A 19,973-nucleotide genomic window follows, 5' to 3' on the forward strand; every position below is an offset into this window, starting at 1 on the left:
CCTCCAGCGTCGCCTGGGCTGCTGCGGCTCCTGCTGATTCCATTCTATAAGGTGTGTTATTCTGTCACGAGTGCTGTAGGTGGGTGTAGTGGTGGAATCAAACGCAGGACACCGAAGTATAGTCCAACAGACTTTAGTAAATCTCCAACAAGGAAAATACGACTTGCCCGAAGGCGAATAATTACGCACGAAGGCGCACAAACAAAAGCGCACAAAACAGGTGCGTGAACACTCCAACGTAGTGGAGGAAAGCTCAACCGAGCGAAATAGCGAAAAATAGCCCAACACACGACAGACCAAAATCAATAACACACAACACTAGACAAACACAACGAGAAACTTATAGGACACTAATTACGCTAAACGAGAACAGGTGTCACAACAAACAGACAAAAGCAAACGAACATGAAATATACAACGGTGGCAGCTAGTATTCCGGAGACAACGAACGCCGAAGCCTGCCCGAACAAGGAAGAGAGGCAGCCTCGGCCGAAACCGTGACACTGATGCAGTGAAAATTATTTTAAAAATTGAATAATGAAGTAAGCTTTATGCGACATCTTTTTGAGTGCAAACCCATTACACCTTTTTGTTCGCCATCCAAATAAAATCAATAATTTGTTATTTTGTTAATTAAACAGACAAGACAAACCTACCCAATCACAGTCAAAACACATATATTATATTGTAAGAATATAATGGAATATAACAGAATAAAATACAACAAATAACAAGGAGCAGGCGTAGTCTTACCTTCATCATGATACCGATAGAAAATAATAGCAATCCTATTTTCAAAAGTATGTGAGTCTTGTTTATATTTCACAACCTCCGCGGTGTTGCCTATATGCGATTGAGCAAAATAATAGGCCTACACTTGATTTAGGCTACATTATTGCATGCTAAATGTTTCTGATCAGTGATAAATGAGCAAACATATAGATACGCTACCACCTCCACTTATTTGCCCAGCCAGAAACCAATTAACCAAATAGCCTATACAGACGGAGATTCAGTGAAACAAAATCAGTGAAGTCTGTGAAGTCACAGGCTTTTGGTCGGGAGTAAGCCTAGGCTACTAAGTGACTGCGAGTGAAGAGCAAAATTATCCACTTGTTAAGCTACATAACATGGCAAAATGTTCTAAAAAATTAGCCAACTAGACAAGATGATCATAGGCAGCAGTCACCTCAACCTAGCTAACATTTTCCCAGCTTAATTGTAGCCTAACCAATCGTACATTTATTTATTTATCAAGACGAGTCCCCACGCTTGTCTCAAAGCAGCATGATGGCGCTGTCCCAATCAAAACGGTGCTGAAATTATCATCTAGTTCAGAGTTTCCCAAACTTGGTCCTTTGGCCCCCCCTGGGTGCACGTTTTGGTTTTTGCCCTAGCACTACACAGCTGATTCAAATAATCAAAGCTTGATGATGAGTCCGCCATTTGAAAACAAAATGTGCACCCAGGGGGGGCCCCAGGACCGAGTTTGGGAGATCTAGTTGACCACACGCGGGTAGGCTATTGCTTCAAATGTATTACAATGATTGGTTGACTTTGCGAGTTTCAGTGAGCAACAATTTGATACTGTACATGCCTTCAATTGCATTAGCCTATATTTTCGTAATTCAGTGATATTTATTCCCACGGTAACCGAATTCTTTGCATGCTTAGTGTTGGGCTATGCGAAGAGATTGGCGAAGTGACATGCCTTGCAAAGTTTAGAACTGCCAGGAAGATAGTTAACAGGCGCAGCCTAGCAACCATCAAGAGTTTAAGAGTGTAATGTGTGCCAAAGCCGCTTTCAGCATTACGGCTACGTTTCATACTAAGCTGTAGGCAGAACTTTACCGAAATGATTACTAGGTCGTTTGGCGGAAATAAAAGTATTGGCTTTGATACCGGCAATACCTTTCAGAAATAAAGAAAAGGTGGAAAAAAAGTTGGCGGTATGTTATAGTTGGCGGGAAAATGCCTTAGTATGAAAGGGATATTACAAAGACAGTCATGGGTCGTAACTCGAAAATAAAAGGCACCTTGGAAAATATGCTAATTAGCCTTTACACCATACAGTGTTAAAACATCACAAAAAATGACTGACTGTAACAGTGTTTTTGTTTAACACTAATAGGAGTTAACTCTAGATCAACACTAGTGTTGAAAATAAATAACACTGTGAGTGTTAATTAACATATAGTGTTACATTTGAGTAACACTGGCAAGTGGAATGCAGTGTTAATATTTTACATGAACACTCAAAATGTAATACTATAATCAGAGTACTTTTTACACTCGGTAGAGTGGGACCATATGTACTGTACTCTGAGATAGTGTTAAAATTAACTCTTTAAGTGTTGAATTAACACTGCAAATTGTATTGTGATATAGCCAACCACGGACTATTGAGCTATATGTTTATTAGCTTGATATTTAGAAAGCCAACATCCAGCATGTTATTAATGCTTTAACACAAAGAGCTAGTGGCCTTTGTAGTACACTAGTGCAGGGGTTCCCAAACTGGGGTCCGCGGAGGTACTGCAGGTTGTCCGCGACCAGATATTTATATTCAATATTGCTAGCAACAGATTAAATGAATTTGGCCAAGTGGTTTGTGGAACAAGTTTAGAGGGTGCAATACAATACAATGTAATATTATTAATCTACAATATGGGCTACACTTAGATGCACAACAGGGCCTGGGAGGCTCACAGGGATCCACAGTACTCAGTAAAAATGTGCACTGTAATTTAAACTGCAAAATTGTCTCTCTGCCACATGAGACAATGTGTAGAATCGCAGGAAATGTGCTTTTAAACTGCATGTCCAATGCTAAGAGGGGAGCCTTTAAAATGTTTGTTCCCAGGGCCCTAGACTCAGGGCCCGAGACTTGGCTAGTCTGGCCATGCACTGCACCAGTCATAGTAAAACTCCTTGTATGCTATTTTTATCGCACTGTAAAGATGGAGTTGTGTTCAGATTTTGAGGGGGTCCCTGATGAATTTGCTAGTGCAGGGAACCCCTGCACTACTTTGTATTAGCTAATAGGACTAGCATGTAGTACACCAGCTTGTGTATTTGCCATAGATCTAGTATAAATATTTGTTTCTAAACTGTATGTCTAGTGTGTATGTATGACATCAGTATTTACATACTGTGTAGATTAACCTCTTCAACGGATGTATATCATTTGCATTTATCCATAGATCTAATGTACAACAATCTACTTAAGCCAGTACAGACCCATACAAACACTCACACACATACTGTCAGCCTGAAGTGGACCATTAGTATTGCAGTCAGTGTTCTCTTACCACAACAGTCTTCTGCATCTTCTGCAGTAAACTCAAAATAACTTGCCTCTGCAGTAACGACCCCCCCCCCCCTGTAAGGTGTGAAGAGCAGAGCAGCGCGGTGGAATTGTACTGCTGCCAGTAGGGAAAGGGTTAACAAGGCACAGCTTTTGAGTTTAGTCTATCTCAGCAGTGTGAAATCACACTTCCATCATGTCTTTACTTCTGTGCGTGTGCCTGCAAGTGTTTCACGAGTGTGTACTTTTACATTTACATCGCGACTTACAAATTGGAACATTCAACTTTCAACTTATGATAGCCAGTGGGACAACCACTTTTTTTATGGGGGTGGGGGGGGGGGTAGAAGGATTACTTTATACTATTCCAGGTATTCCTTAAAGAGGTAGGGTTTCAAGTGTCTCCGGAAGGTGGTCAGTGACTCCGCTGTCCTGGCATCGTGGGGGAGCTTGTTCCACCATTGGGGTGCCAGAGCAGCAAATAGCTTTGACTGGGCTGAGCGGGAACTGTGCTTCCGTAGAGGTAGGGGAGCTAGCAGGCCAGAGGTGGATGAACGTAGTGCCCTCGTTTGGGTGTTGGGTCTGATCAGAGCCTGAAGGTAAGGAGGTGCCGTTCCCCTCACAGCTCCGTAGGCAAGCACCATGGTCTTGTAGTAGATGCAAGCCTCAACTGTAAGCCAGTGGAGTGTGCGGAGGAGCGGGGTGACATGAGAGAACTTGGGAAGGTCGAACACCAGACGGGCTGCAGCATTCTGGTTAAGTTGTAGGGGTTTAATGGCACAGGCAGGGAGCCCAGCCAACAGCGAGTTGCAGTATCGGGTCACCGCTTTGATGTTAGCGGAGAACGACAGGCTGTTGTCCAGGGTCACGCCAAGGTTCTTTGCAGTCTGGGAGGAGGACACAATGGAGTTGTCAACCGTGATGGCGAGATCATGGAGCGGGAAGTCCTTCCCCGGGAGGAAGAGCAGCTCCGTCTTGCCGAGGTTCAGCTTGAGGTGGTGATCCGACATCCACACTGATATGTCTGCCACACATGCAGAGATGCGATTCGCCACCTGGTTATCAGAAGGGGGAAAGGAGAAAATGAATTGTGTGTCGTCTGCGTAGCAATGATAGGAGAGACCATGTGAGGATATGACAGAGCCAAGTGACTTGGTGTATAGAGAGAATAGGAGAGGACCTAGAACTGAGCCCTGGGGGACACCAGTGGTGAGAGCACGTGGTGCGGAGACAGATTCTCGCCACGCCACCTGGTAGGAGCAACCTGTCAGGTAGGACGCAATCCAAGAGTGAGCAGCGCCGGAGATGCCCAACTCAGAGAGGGTGGAGAGGAGGATCTGATGGTTCACAGTATCAAAGGCAGCAGATAGGTCTAGAAGGATAAGAGCAAAGGAGAGAGAGTAAGCTTTAGCAGTGTGGAGAGCCTCCGTGACACAGAGAAGAGCAGTCTCAGTTGAATGACCAGTCTTGAAACCTGACTGGTTTGGATCAAGAAGGTCATTCTGAGAGAGATAGCAGGAGAGTTGGCTAGAGACGGCACACTCAAGAGTTTTGGAGAGAAAAGAAAGAAGGGAGACTGGTCTGTAGTTGTTGACATCGGCGGGATTGAGTGTAGTTTTTTTGAGGTGGGGTGCAACTCTCGCTCTCTTGAAGACGGAAGGGACATGGCCAGCGGTCAAGGATGAGTTGATGAGCGAGGTGAGGTAAGGGAGAAGGTCTCCGGAAATGGTCTGGAGAAGAGAGGAGGGGATAGGGTCAAGCGGGCAGGTTGTTGGGCGGCCGGCCATCACAAGTCGCAAGATTTCATCTGGAGAGAGAGGGGAGAAAGAAGTTCAATTATAGGGTAGGGCAGTGTGAGCAGGACCAGCGGTGTCATTTGACTTAATAAATGAGGATCGGATGTCGTCAACCTTCTTTTCAAAATGGTTGATGAAGTCATCCACAGAGAGGGAGGAGGGAGGGGGAGGAGGAGGAGGATTCAGCAGGGAGGAGAAGGTGGCAAAGAGCTTCCTAGGGTTAGAGGCAGAGGCTTGAAATTTAGAGTGGTAGAAAGTGGCTTTAGCAGCGGAAACAGAGGAAAATAATGTAGAGAGGAGGGAGTGAAAAGATGACAGGTGAGTCTAGTTTTCCTCCATTTCCGCTCGGCTGCCTGGAGCCCTCTTCTGTGAGCTCGCAATGAGTCGTCAAGCCACGGAGCAGGAGGGGAGGACCGAGCCGGCCGGGAGGATAGGTGACATAGAGAGGAGGGTTGAGGAGGCAGAATCAGGAGATCGGAGAGAGAAGGATTTAGCAGAGGGAAGAGATGATAGGATGGAAGAGGAGAGAGTAGCGGGAGAGAGAGCGCGAAGGTTGCGACGGCACATTACCATCTGAGTAGGGGCAGAGTGAGTAGTGTTGGAGGAGAGCGAGAGAGAAAAGGATACAAAGTAGAGGTCGGAGACTTGGAGGGGAGTTGCAGTGAGATTAGTAGAAGAACAGTATCTAGTAAAGATGAGGTCAAGCGTATTGCCTGCCTTGTGAGTAGGGGGGGACGGTGAGAGGGTGAGATCAAAAGAGAAAAGGATTGGAAAGAAGGAGGCAGAGAGAAATGAGTCAAAGGCAGACGTATGGAGGTTAAAGTCACCCAGAACTGTGAGGGGTGAACCATCCTCAGGAAAGGAACTTATCAAGGCGTCAAGCTCATTGATGAACTCTCCAAGGGAACCTGGAGGGCGATAAATGACAAGGATGTTAAGCTTGAATGGGCTAGTGACTGTGACAGCATGGAATTAAAATGAGGAGATAGACAGATGGGTCAGGGGAAAAAGAGAGAATGTCCACTTGGGAGAGATGAGGATTCCTGTGCCACCGCTGCGCTGACCAGATGCTCTCAGGGTATGCGAGAACACATGGTCAGACGAGGAAAGAGCAGTAGGAGTAGCAGCGTTTTCTATGGTAATCCATGTTTCCGTCAGCGCCAAGAAGTCGAGGGACTGGAAGGTAGCATAGGCTGAGATTAACTCTGCCTTGTTGGCCGCAGAACGGCAGTTCCAGAGGCTGCCAGAGACCTGGAACTCCACGTGGGTTGTGCGCGCAGGGACCACCAGATTAGAGTGGCAACAGCCACGTGGTGTGAAGCGTTTGTATGGCCTGTGCAGAGAGGAGAGAACAGGGATAGACAGACACATAGTTGACAGGCTACAGAAAAAGGCTACAATAATGCAAAGGAGATCGGAATGAAATGAGCTAAACATCTGGGAAAGCGAGAGAGCGGGGCCTCCCTCACTTACGTTTCACTGAAACACTCAAATATAACTCTCCCAACTTCCACTTTAGAAATTATAATTGTTGTAAACTACAGCGGTTCAATGTTTTCTAGGAATAGACTCTAACTTAGTTTATTCAGCTAGCTAACTTGGTACAGTATTCTTCCGTGAAAACCGTCCAGGGCACCGAATCCTATGACGCCAAAGCCAACTAGCATGCCAGCCTCCAATAACACGGTTTAGCACCAATACTCGGTTACAACAAACCACCAGTGTGTTAACGTTGTGTAAAGTTTTGGGTTAGTTTTGACAGTTTGAGTGAGTATGTCGTCAAGTTATTCAGCCAGTTAGTTAGCTAGAATAGTTAGCATACTAGCTAGCCATTGCTCTCTGCCAACGAACCAACCCCTCCTCCCACGGCACAAACACACAGAGAGCCAAGCTAACGTTAACTAGTCACCCATGTCCCGAATTCCCTTGAACGACTCTGGTTACCAGTATGTAAAAACAAAACAAAAATAAATGTAGGTTATAACTTACCCTTAGTAGCTACTGTTAGCCAGTTAAGTGCAAAGCTAGCCACTGAATCAATTCAGCCAGTTCGCGTCTGTCCCAACGGAGAGAAAGCGTCTCCAAATATTAAAGCTAGGTCGTTCCAGCTATTGTTTAGTTAGCTATCCAGGTAGCAACAAGCTAGATACATTTAGAGTACAGTAGCTACTAACTATCTAACGTTAATTCTTCAGATAATGAGGTTAGAAAAACAGCACTTTTGTGCATGTGCTTATATGCACATTTTGCAAATCTGTGTGTGTGTTTGTGTGAGTGTGTGTGCGTGTGTGTGTGTGTGCATGCTTGCGTGCCTGGGTTAGAGAAAAGAAAAGCTTGGCTTTCTTTGGATAAACAATCTGATGCAGCATCCCCTATGCTAAGGCCTTACACCACTCATTCCTCATCCCTTTCACGCTCTCTCTCTCTATCCTCAAGAGCCCATCCTTCCAACCGAGGCCCCAACCCACACCACTGTAGAAACAATGAGAATAGAAAGGTTCAGAACTTTTGTAAAACATCACAGTACAGTTGAAAAATATATGGCAAATAGAAATCCGATATGGATGGTGTTAAGAGATAGATGGAAGTTATTGAATGGAGCTGAAGGATGGGACTAATAACAACAAATAATAACAACAAGATAACTCATGTAAAGCATACTGTGTCCATAATAAGTATATAGGTTATAGGTTGAGAGCTTTTGTGAAAGAGCACAGTTAGAAAAATATGGCATATAGAAGCAAACCAGATGGACATCATGAAAATGATCGGAGGAAGTTCAGGAGTAAAAACAAACAAAATATAATTATTGTAGAATTTGACTGTGTCCATAACATTTATATAGTATGTATGGGCTGGAAGTAGAGGCCTAAGCGTTGTTGTTCACTAGTTTACTCCAATTGGGGAAGGGGTGGTGGGGTTGGAAAGTAATGAAGGGAAATATAATTTTAAAAGGATATGTGTGTGTGTGTATGTATATATGTGTGTGTGTGTATGTATATGTATGTATGTGTGTATATATGTATGTGTCACGATCGTCGTAAGAACCGGACCAAGGCGCAGCGAGATAGGCGTACATCTTTTAATGAGTACTTACATCAACAACAAAACGATACGTGAAGTCTAAAGGTTCACCAACACAAACCTATACAGAACAAGATCCCACAATTAACTGTGCCAAACAGGCTGCCTAAGTATGGTTCCCAATCAGAGACAACGAGAATCAGCTGCCTCTGATTGGGAACCACCCTGGCCAACATAGATCCACACGATCTAGAACATAAACCTAGAAAACTAAACAGACACTACACACCCTGGCTCCACATTAAAGAGTCCCCAGAGCCAGGGCGTGACAGTACCCCCCCCCCAAAGGCGCGGACTGCGACCGCGCCAACCAAACTCAAGAGGGTAGGGGCCGGGTGGGCATTCCGCCTCGGAGGTGGATCCGGCTCCGGGCGTGACCACCACTCTCTCGCTACCCCCCCGTAGCGCCCCTGGTCTGGTCTGGCCCCGCTGGCCGGAGCTGGACTGGACACCGGTGGAGCGGATTGCTCAGGCTCCGGTGTGGAGCAGCTGACCGGTGCCTGACCAGGCACCGGTGGAACAGGCACGGGCTGTGCCGGACTGACGACGCGCACCACTGTCTTGGTGCGGGGAGCAGGAACGGGCCGGACCGGGCTGGCGACGCGCACCACTGGCTTGGTGCGGGGAGCAGGAACGGGCCGGACCGGGCTGGCGACGCGCACCACAGGCTTGGTGCGGGGAGCAGGAACGGGCCGGACCGAGCTGGCGACGCGCACCACTGGCTTGGTGCGGGGAGCAGGAACAGGCCGGACCGGGCTGGCGACGCGCACCACAGGCTTGGTGCGAGGGACAGGAACAGGCCGGACCGTACTGGGAACACACACCACTGGCCTTGTGCGGGGTTCAGGAACGGGCCGGACCGGACCGGACTGGTAACACACCCCAGTACCTCTCGCCGTGCCTCTACACTCTCCTTCCCCCTCATGACCAATGGCCCCCGTAACCTGGTGGCCTCCTCTCCTAGTCCACAAACTCGCCCTGTAGCTGCCTCCAGCAGCCCCGTCGTCCATGCCGTGTGCCCCCCCAAAATGTTTTATTGGGGTTGCCTCTCGCCTGTCCGACGACGGCACGGTTGGCACCGAACCTCCTCTCTCGCCAGGGCCTTAACTTTTGCCCATGGCCCTCTGCCTGCGAACATGTCCTCCCACGACCACCATTCGCCCACCTGGGACATCGCCAACTTCTCCAGTTCCTTACCCGGCGTTTGCTCCTGAACACGCTGCTTGGTCCTTCTTTGGTGGGATCTTCTGTCACGATCGTCGTAAGAACCAGACCAAGGCGCAGCGTGATAGGCGTACATCTTTTAATGAGTACTTACATCAACAACAAAACGATACGTGAAGTCTAAAGGTTCACCAACACAAACCTATACAGAACAAGATCCCACAATTAACTGTGCCAAACAGGCTGCCTAAGTATGGTTCCCAATCAGAGACAACGAGAATCAGCTGCCTCTGATTGGGAACCACCCTGGCCAACATAGATCCACACGATCTAGAACATAAACCTAGAAAACTAAACATAGACACTACACACCCTGGCTCCACATTAAAGAGTCCCCAGAGCCAGGGCGTGACAGTATGTATATATATATATATTTGCAAGAAAAAAAACATATGGGGGATTGGAAGTTACAATCTATCTGCAATATTAAAGCTGATCTAACCCCTAAAAAAAAAGGATCTGTGTTTGTGTGTGTGTGTGTGTGTGTGTGTGTGTGTGTGTGTGTGTGTGCATGCTTGCGTGCCTCGGTCAGAGAAAAAAAAGCTTGGCTTTCTTTGGATAAACAATCTGATGCAGCATTCCCTATGCTAAGGCCTTACACCACTCATTCCTCATCCCTTTCACACTCTCTCTCTCTTTCCTCAAGAGCCCATCCTTCCAACTGAGGCCCCAACCGACACCACCACCACTCCCCCAACGGAGCCCCCTGTTACGGACCCCGAGCCCCCCCTCATAGACACCATGCCCCCCCCAACCACCACCATCACCCCCACCGATCCCCCTCCACCACCTCCACCTATAGAGGAGGAAGAACTTACATCTTCCATCATCATTACCACAGAGGCCACGCCCCCTACAACCACCCCTCAGCCTATCGCAGTGGAGTCCACACTCCCTCCACCAATCATGGAGGAGCTCACGTCACCGGTCCTGACTGAGAGCCCCCCCCCTGTCACAACACCGCCCCCAGCGGAGCTGCCTAAGCCAATGGTTGTAGAGAGCGAAGAAGGTAAGCCAGACCCATAGAGTAGTAGTTTAGAGTAGATGTAGAGTAGAGCTATAGCATCTAAACTGAAAAGCATTCTGATTTATTTGAAAGATTCCTGTGGTGTGGTGTCATAGAAATATAATCTATTTTCTCTCTGACTGGCTTCCCTCAGAGGTAAGGCCTGGAACAAAAAGGGCTATTTAAAAAGGAGGAAGTATGTTACATTGCACGATAATCATATCCGATGTCAGAGCTGCTCATTCAATGAATGATACTGAAACCCAGTTAATGTATGTGGGCTAGTGTGTGTGTGTGTGTGTGGTGTGTGTGTGAGACAGAGAGAGAGAGAGAGAGAGAGAGTGAGAGAGAGAGAGAGAGTGAGAGAGAGAGAGAGAGAGAGAGAGAGAGAGAGAGAGAAAGAGAGAGAGAGCGAGAGAGAAAGAGAGAGAGTGAGGGGGGCTAGGAGGTAGAGGAGGCCAAAACACAGGCCTTGAACCACTCTTGATCAAACTTGCTTTCAACACACAATGTCAAAGGTCTACACTGTATTCACAATTTGCTCCATATTCGACAATGCATAAATTCACCTCCTTCACATTTTACAATTCCATGTAGGCTACCTTTCAGGTAAAACTCTGTCACAACCTCCTAATATGGATGCCGTATTTCACTTGTACGGTTTATGTCAAGGTATTTTGGTGGCTGGAATGACATGCTGACAGGCACTGTGAACATGATTCTGTAGGGAGGCAGCCTGCCTGCTGGTTGAGTATTGGTGTGGGGAGGCAGGGAGCTCTAGAGGGCAAACAGTGTTGCTGTGTTGGCTCTCGATCAAACTGCTGGCATTGACCAGAGCAGATGATCTGAAAGCTCTGTCACTGTCCTGCTCCGCTAAGCCGCCCTCTACACACACACACACACACACACACACACATGCTCACATACACACAAATCCAACCCCAGCTCCCTGGGTGTGTGTGCGTGCGTGCTTGTCAGACAGTACGAGTTGAGCTGACGAGCCGATTGAGATTAATGCCGGTAGGGCTGTGAAGCGCTCTCTACCCCAAGGCAGCGTGGGTAACTGAGATTAAATGCATTTATGCTCTCTGTTTTGCAAGATCAGCCAGTGTAACTTCAGTGTCCCTGAGAGCTCAGCCCACCCACCCCATAGGGAGGTGTGTGTGTGTGTGTGTGTGTGTGTGTGTGTGTGTGTGTGTGTGTGTGTGTGTGTGTGTGTGTGTGTGTGTGTGTGTGTGTGTGTGTGTGTGTGTGTGTGTGTGTGTGTGTGTGTAGAAACCCTTACAGTTGCCCATGAGTACTTCTCAGAAGTCTCTCTCAAACCCTCCCCCAGGCCCTGGGACTGTCCTGCTGCAGAAGGCCACTTCACACCTATGTGTTAGGGACCAGGTTGCCAGGGTACAGTCAGCTGACCCGGTCAGCAAACCAGTGGCCTAGCCTGGGGTTGGAGACCTCAGTCTGCCCTTGAACTCTTTAGTTGTTTCCAGGATGGCAGGTTGAAACAACTCCCATCTGGACTTTTTCCACATGGACAATCATGCCTGGACTTCCTTTAGTGGGTCACTGAACATAAAACGATCACTTACACTATCACTTCCACTAGTTTCCTTCTATTCTTGTTTGCTGTGTGTGCCTGTCTGTTCGGTGTGGCAATAAAGTGTGAGTTGTATCCCTGTCTCCTGCTAGTTATTCAGTCCTCTTACCGGGACTCTTGGACAGTTGCACCTATAATCGAAACTGGCATCTCTCGTAGTCCACCACCATTTGGTGGCAGTCTTTTTCAGTGTGTGTGCGTGTGTCCCCACTGGGCAAAATCTGGTTGAATCAATGTTGTTTCCATGTCATTTCAACAAAAAAATGTAATGTGGGGACATTGAATCAACATGGAAAACTGATTGGATTTGAAAAAAGTCATCAACGTATGGGAATTTTGTATTTTTTTCACCCAACTTTTAACCTAAATCCAATGACATGGTGAAATTTTTTGTTGATTTCACGTTGAATTCACATTAATTCACAACTCAACCAAATGTAAACCAAAACTAGACAAAGATATGATGTCTCTGCCCAGTGGGTCTTCTCTGTGGTATCCCTGTGTACATGCATGCATGTGGGTGTGTTGTGTGTTTACGCACGTGTGCATGCATATATGAGGAGGTGATAACCAATCGCTACCTATCCCGTATGGAGAATGGGACAAGGGAAAATGGCAAGACTCAAACATAAGGGGGATGGGGGCGGGGTCACGTTGATGAGGTATGATTGCTGGGAGCCAGCTGTGTAAAGCGAGACGGGGGGAACAAGGTGCTCTGGGAACAGCTGCCAGTGTCCCCTCCCTCTGGGGCTCAGCAGCACGATCTATACTAGGATCAGTGGGCGTGGTTGGGTTGTGACCGCCTGGGAGGTAAATCCTTAGGGAGCGTGTAAGCTAAATGACCCTCATGGAGCCCTAGGTAAGCTCCGTAGAGATGAATAGTGAGCTCTTGTGTGTCTCCATTACAGAAAAGGCCATACCTACAGTTGAAGTCGGAAGTTTACATAGACCTTAGCCAAATACATTTAAACTCAGTTTTTCACAATTCCTGACATTTAATCCTAGTAAACATTCCCTGTCTTAGGTCAGTAAGGATCACCACTTTTATTTTAAGAATGTGAAATGTCAGAATAATAGTAGAGATAATTATTTATTTCAGCTTTTATTTCTTTCATCACATTCCCAGTGGGTCAGAAGTTTACATACACTCAATTAGTATTTGGTAGCACTGCCTTTAAATTGTTTAACTTGGGTCAAATGTTTCGGGTAGCCTTCCACAAGCTTCCCACAGTAAGTTGGGGGAATTTTGGCCCATTCCTCCTGACAGAGCTGGTGTAACTGAGTCAGGTTTGCAGGCCACCTTACTTGCACACACTTTTTCAGTTCTGACCACAAATGTGCTATATGATTGAGGTCAGGGCTTTGTGATGGCCACTCCAATACCTTGACTTTGTTGTCCTTAAGCCATTTTGTCACAACTTTGGAAGTATGCTTGGGGTCATTGTCCATTTGGAAGACCCATTTGCAACCAAGCTTTAACTTCCTGACTGATGTCTTGAGATGTTGCTTCAATATATCCACATCATTTTCCTTCCTCATGATGCCATCTATTTTGTGAAGTGCACCAGTCCCTCTTGCAGCAAAGCACCCCCACAGCATGATGCTGCCACCCCCGTGCTTCCCCTTTTCCCTCCAAACATAACGATGGTCATTATGGCCAAACAGTTATATTTTTGTTTCATCAGACCAGAGGACATTTCACCAAAAACGACGATCCTTGTCCCCATGTGCAGTTGCAAACCGTAGTCTGACTTTTTCATGGCGGTTTTGGAGCAGTGGCTTCTTCCTTGCTGAGCGGCCTTTCAGGTTATGTCAATATAGGACTCGTTTTACTGTGGATAGAGATACTTTTGTACCTGTTTCCTCCAGCATCTTCACAAGGTCCTTTGCTGTTGTTCTGGGATTGATTTGCACTTTTCGCACCAAAGTACGTTCATCTCTAGGAGACAGAATGCGTCTCCTTCCTGAGCGGTATGACGGCTGCGTGGTCCCATGGTGTTTATACTTGCGTACTATTCTTTGTACAGATGAACGTGGTACCTTGCTCCCAAGGATGAACCAGACTTGTGGAGATCTACATTTTTGTTTCTGAGGTCTTGGCTGATTTCTTTTGATTTTCCCATGATGTCTAGCAAAGAGGCACTGAGTTTGAAGGTAGGCCTTGAAATACATCCACAGGGACACCTCCAATTGACTCAAATTATGCCAATTAGTCTATCAGAAGCTTCTAAAGCCATGACATAATTTTCCTGAATTTTCCACGCTGTTTAAAGGCGCAGTCAACTTAGTGTATGTAAACTTCTGACCCACTGGAATTGTGATACAGTGAATTATAAGTGAAATCATCTGTCTGTAAACAATTGTTGGAAAAATTACTTGTGTCATGCACAAAGTAGATGTCCTAATCGACTTGCCAAAACTATAGTTTGTTAACAAGAAATGTGTGGAGTGGTTGAAAAAACGATTTTAATGAGTGTGTATGTAAACTTCCGACTTCGACTGTATGTATAGATAGGCTATGGTAGACTTTCATACCACCTGGCTGTTGATAGAGACTACTTCTAGGGTACACCTGGAACCATACATAGAATAGATAGTATTTCTATGGCGCCCGTACACCCAGTAGGGGGAGTGCTGCATAAGCAAAACCTGGTCATTGAATGGTCAGTAGCCTGGTCATCTTCAAGGTCCCGAACAGTCAAAATCATGTTTTTCATTCAATTTGATGATATTTGGATGAAACCAGATGAAAGTATATACTATCTCAGAAGTGTGAAATGTATCTATCTCAATTATTGTTTCTTTTACTTTGATAAAGTTTGATCATAAAGTTACTGGTCCCCTCCCCCATGTCAAACACTTGGATTCAGGAGGCGGGATGGAGGCAGGATTAGTAACGGCTTTTTGTGACATTACAAAAAGCATAATTTAAATACAGAAGTACCGTCTAGTAACCAACATGGCAGAAGGCGTGTTCGCGGAGGGGCGTGGTTTACATAGCTAGGTAGCTAGTCTACTGGTGCCAAAATGTGACTGCAGCATGTCAGCAAATATAATTAGAGGTTTCCCCTATTCATCTTAGGCAAATATACTTGTAGGTTTCCACTTTCATCTGTGTCTGGTGTTAGCGAATTACCGGCCAGCCAGGTCTTTAGCCAGTATTTGAACAAAAGCGGGGGAATGGTTGTCCAAAACTCTGACGCAGTTGTCATGTCATTACATTAAGAGACATCCCAAACGGGAGATTCATACAAACTTCTTGACATGATACACTATATATACAAAAGTATGTGGTCACCCCTTCAAATTAGTGGATTTGGCTATTCAGCCACACCGGTTGCTGACAGGTGTATAAAGTCGATCACACAGCCATGCAATCTCCATAGACAAACATTGGCAGTAGAATGGCCTTACTGAAGAACTCAGTGACTTTCAACGTGGCACCGTCATAGGATGCCACCTTTCTAACAAGTCAGTTTGTCACATTTCTGCCCTGCTAGAGCTGCCCCGGTCAACTGTAAGTGCTGTTATTGTGAAGTGGAAATGTCTAGGAGCAACACAAGCTCACAGAATGGGACCGCTGAGTGCTGAAGTGCGTAGCGCGTAAAAATCGTCTGTCCTCGGTTGCAACACTCACTACCGAGTTCCAAACTGCCTCTGGAAGCAACGTCAGCACAATAACTGTTCGTCGGGAGCTTCATGAAATGGGTTTCCATGGCCGAGCAGCCGCACACAAGCCTAAGATCACCATGCACAATGCCAAGCATCGGCTGGAGTGGTATAAAGCTCGCGGTCATTGGACTCTGGAGCAGTGGAAACGCGTGATGAATCACGCTTCACTATCTGGCAGTCCGACGGACTAATATGGGTTTGGCGGATGCCAGGTGAACGCTACCTGTCCCAATGCATAGTGCCAACTGTAAAGTTTGCTGAAAGAGGAATTATGTTCTGGGGCTGTTTTTCATGGTTCGGGCTAGGCCCTTTAGTTCCAGTGAAGGGAAATCTTAACGCTACAGCATACAATGACATTCTAGACCATTCTGTGCTTCCAACTTTGTGGCAATAGTTTGGGGAAGGCCCTTTCCTGTTTCAGCATGACAATGCCCCCATGCACAAAGCGAGGTCCATACAGAAATGGTTTGTTGAGATCGGTGTGGAAGAACCTGACTTGCTTGCACAGAGCCCTGACCTCAACTCCATCGAACACCTTTGGGATGAATGGGAACGCAGACTGCGAGCCAGGCCTAAATGTCCAACATTAGTGTCCGACCTCACTAATGCTGTTGTGGTTAAATGGAAGCAAGTTCCCACAGCAGTGTTCCAACATCTAGTAGAAAGCCTTCCCAGAAGATTGGAGGCTGTTATAGCAGCAAAGGGGGGACCAACTCCATATTAATGCCGATGATTTTGGAATGAGATGTTCGACAAGCATCTGTCCACATACTTTTGGTCATGTAGTGTAAATGAATATTGTCTGACAGTCAACATATATCTGTAATGTACCCAGACCTCACCCTGTAAAGTTTCAACTAAAATTGTCTAAGATGAACTAGCTAGCTATCTTGATAAACAGTGCTGACAATTCCAAAATTATATAGGCAAAATATATATATATATATATATATATATTGATGCTGTTACAATAACCCAGCAGTTGGATAAACAAATAATTTGTGAAACCATGATGTGATGTATGACAGGATTGGATGTTTCATGCAATTTCAATGTTGTTTGAGTTGCTTTGTGTATCAGCAAATTGTCTTGAGATACTCTCACTATGCATTCGGAAAGTATTCAGCCCCTTCACTTGTTCCACATTTTGTTATGTTACAGCCTTATTCTAAAATTGATTAAATTAAAAATCAGGGGAGAAGGGCCTTGGTCAGGGAGGTGACCAAGAACCCGATGGTCACTCTGACAGAGCTCCAGTGTTCCTCTGTGAAGATGGGAGAACCTTCCAGAAGGACAACCATCTCTGCAGCACTCCACCAATCAGGCCTTTATAGTAGAGTGGCCAGACGGAAGCCACTCCTCAGTAAAAGGCACATGACAGTCCACTTGGAGTTTGCCAAAAGGCACCTAAAGGATTCTCAATCCATGAGAAACATGACTATGAAACCAAGATTGAACTCTTTGGCCTGAATGCCAAGCGTCATGTCTGGAGGAAACCAGGCACGGCTCATCACCTGGCAAATTTCCTGATAGAAATGCTCAACATTTTTGAAAAACGTATTTTTCTCTCATGTCAAACTACCAGAAAGTCTGAAAAGACATACTAAGAGGGCGGGGAGCTAATAGGTTGATTTGGCGGGGAGCTCACCTTGAGTGACAGTTCTTTAAAAATGCCTACAGTGCATTTGGAAAGTATTTAGACCCCTTTACTTTTTCCACAATTTGTTACGTTACAGCCTTATTCTAAAATGGATTAAATCGTTTTTTTCCCTCATCAATCTGCACACAATACCCCATAATGACAAAGCAAAAACATGTTTTTAGAAATAAAAACAACTGAAATATGACATTTACATAAGTATTCAGACCCTTTGTTGAAGCACCTTTGGCAGTGATTACAGCCTCGAGTGTCCTTGGGAATGACGCTACATGCTTGGCACACCTGTATTTGGGGAGTTTCTCCCATTCTTCTCTGCAGATCCTCTCAAGGTCTGTCAGCTTGGATGGGGAGCGTCACTGCACAGCTATTTTCAGGTCTCTCCAGAGATATTCAATCGGGTTCAAGTCTGGGCTCTAGCTGGGCCACTCAAGGACATTCAAAGACTTGTCCCAAAGCCACTCCTGCATTGTCTTGGCTGTGTGCTTAGGGTCGTTGTCCTGTTGGAAGGTGAACCTTCACCCCAGTCTGAGATCCTGAGCGCATCAGGAGCAGGAGTTCAATCTTGGTTTCATCAAACCAGAGAATCTTGTTTCTCATAGTGTGAGTCCTTTAGGTGACTTTTGGCAAACTCCAAGCAGGCTGTCATGTGCCTTTTACTGAGGAGTGGCTTCCGTCTGGCCAGTACCATAAAGGCCTGATTGGTGGAGCGCTGCAGAGATGGTTGTCCTTCTGGAAGGTTCTCCCATCTCCACAGAGGAACTCTGGAGCTATGTCAGAGTGACCATCGGGTTCTTGGTCACCTCCCTGACTAAGGCCCTTTCCCCCCGATTGCTCAGTTTGGCCGGGCGGCCAGCTCTAGGAAGAGTCTTGTTGGTTCCAAACTTCTTCCATTTAAGAATGATGGAGGCCACTGTGTTCTTGGGGACCTTCAATGCTGCAGACATTTGTTGGTACCTTTCCCCACATCTGTCCCTCGACACAATCCTGTCTCTGAGCTCTAAGAACAATTCCTTCAACCTCATGGCTTGGTTTTTGCTCTGACATGCACTGTCAACCTTATATAGACAGGTGTGTGCCTTTCCAAATCAATTAAATTTACCACAGGTGGACTCCAATCAAGAACATCTCAAGGTTGATCAATGGAAACAGGATGCACCTGAGCTCAATTTCGAGTCTCATAGGAAAGGGTCTGAATACTTATGTAAGTCAGGTATTTAAGTTTTTTATTTGTAATACATTTCCCTAAATTTTTTGTATATTCGCTTTGTCATTATGGGATATTGTGTGTAGATTGATGAGAGGAAAAAAAATATTTAATCCATTTTAGAATAAGTCTGTAACGTAACAAAATGTGGAAAAAGTCAAGGGGTCTGAACACTTTCCGAAGGCACTGTACGTCATCAATTTTGGGCACCAGGCGTGTCTGTATAGCCTCTCCCCGCTGGTGGCAAACATGGCGCTGTTTTCCCAAATGCGGATTCGATCTTTAAAGGAGAATGTTCCCATTTACAACTTGTTTCCCACTTCCCTTGACAGAGTAGTAATTGCTATTTTAGAGGCTACATACCCCTTAGAGCTCTTAGAAATTGTTTGGCCGTTTGCAATAACGATCTTTTTGAACATACTCCTTTTGGAGGTTGCAATGTTTTTTGTACAGATGCTAATAGGGAAGAGGCAGAAGATGCAGGAGAGACTGAGATTCCCTCTGAAAAAGAGGGGGAGAAAGAAGAGGTGAAGGAGGAAGAGAGGGGGGAAGAGACTGAAGAAGGTATAGCTGGTGTATTGTTGCCGCATTGTGTAGGTCTAGTATGTGGCTACTGTAGTTCTGTAGTACTATGCGTTGTGTAGAGAGACATGCGTATTCAGACTGTAAAGGACAACATCTCTCAATGTTCACAGTCACCTCCAAACCTGCTGAAGCAGAGGACAATGCGAAGAGTGATACTCCCTCTAAGATAGAACTAGAGAAAGAGGGAGTGGAGGAGAAAGAGGGAGTGGAGGAGAAAGAGGAAAAGAGTGAAGAAGGTATAGGTCTGTCGTGCATTTGATTTAGTGTGTACTGGTAGGTTCATGTGTAGTAGAAGTAAACTACTTGTAGCTGTGTCGTTGTTCATAGACAACACTTACTATCAGGTAACTACAGAAAAGTGACGATAGATTAGGTCTGTCAATAGTCTGTGTTATTGTCATGGTTCATATTAGCATGCTAATTGAGCTGTAACTATGATGAGGTATAGCCAAATGATGTGCAGTAGAATTCCCCATGGACCCACCCTTATGGTAAAACACTAGTGTTGTTTTACTAGAGTGAAATTATTTTAAAATATGCACATCCAATTTATCTGGTGCAGGACAGAAGAGCGTATCAAAGACAAAAGTAATGTCCGCAACTCTGGTATGCTCCCATGGTGATTTAATCAGATGCACAAAACAGACAACGTTTCGATCCGAGTTGGATCTTCATCAGGTCATAAACCACTGTGAAACACACCTACTTAAATAACCTCTAGACTAGAGGCATGTAGGCTACATCCGGTCAATTGAATACATCCAGTCAAATGAATATGATACATTAACATCACAATAAATATTACACAGTAGACATATATGGAAAAACATTAATACATTTT

General features: G+C 45.7%; 1 protein-coding gene across 3 annotated transcripts in view; it reads left to right on the top strand.

Annotated features, from left to right (window-relative positions):
• The window catches only part of LOC121541431 (netrin-G2), a 158,661-nt gene that overhangs the window by 100,708 nt on the left and 37,980 nt on the right, over window positions 1-19,973 (top strand). Inside the window, exon 7 of one of the 3 annotated variants that reach the window (XM_041850432.2) lies at window positions 10,058-10,564. The exons of the other annotated variants lie outside the window; for them this stretch is intronic. Coding sequence (XP_041706366.2) covers window positions 10,058-10,437 — 380 coding nt within the window. The 3' untranslated portion in view covers window positions 10,438-10,564. Of the gene's footprint in view, window positions 1-10,057; window positions 10,565-19,973 lie in introns of those variants that run through there. 3 annotated transcript variants of the gene reach the window in all.

The sequence above is a fragment of the Coregonus clupeaformis genome, chromosome 27 (genome assembly GCF_020615455.1).
Source record: "Coregonus clupeaformis isolate EN_2021a chromosome 27, ASM2061545v1, whole genome shotgun sequence".
Lineage (NCBI taxonomy): Eukaryota > Metazoa > Chordata > Actinopteri > Salmoniformes > Salmonidae > Coregonus > Coregonus clupeaformis.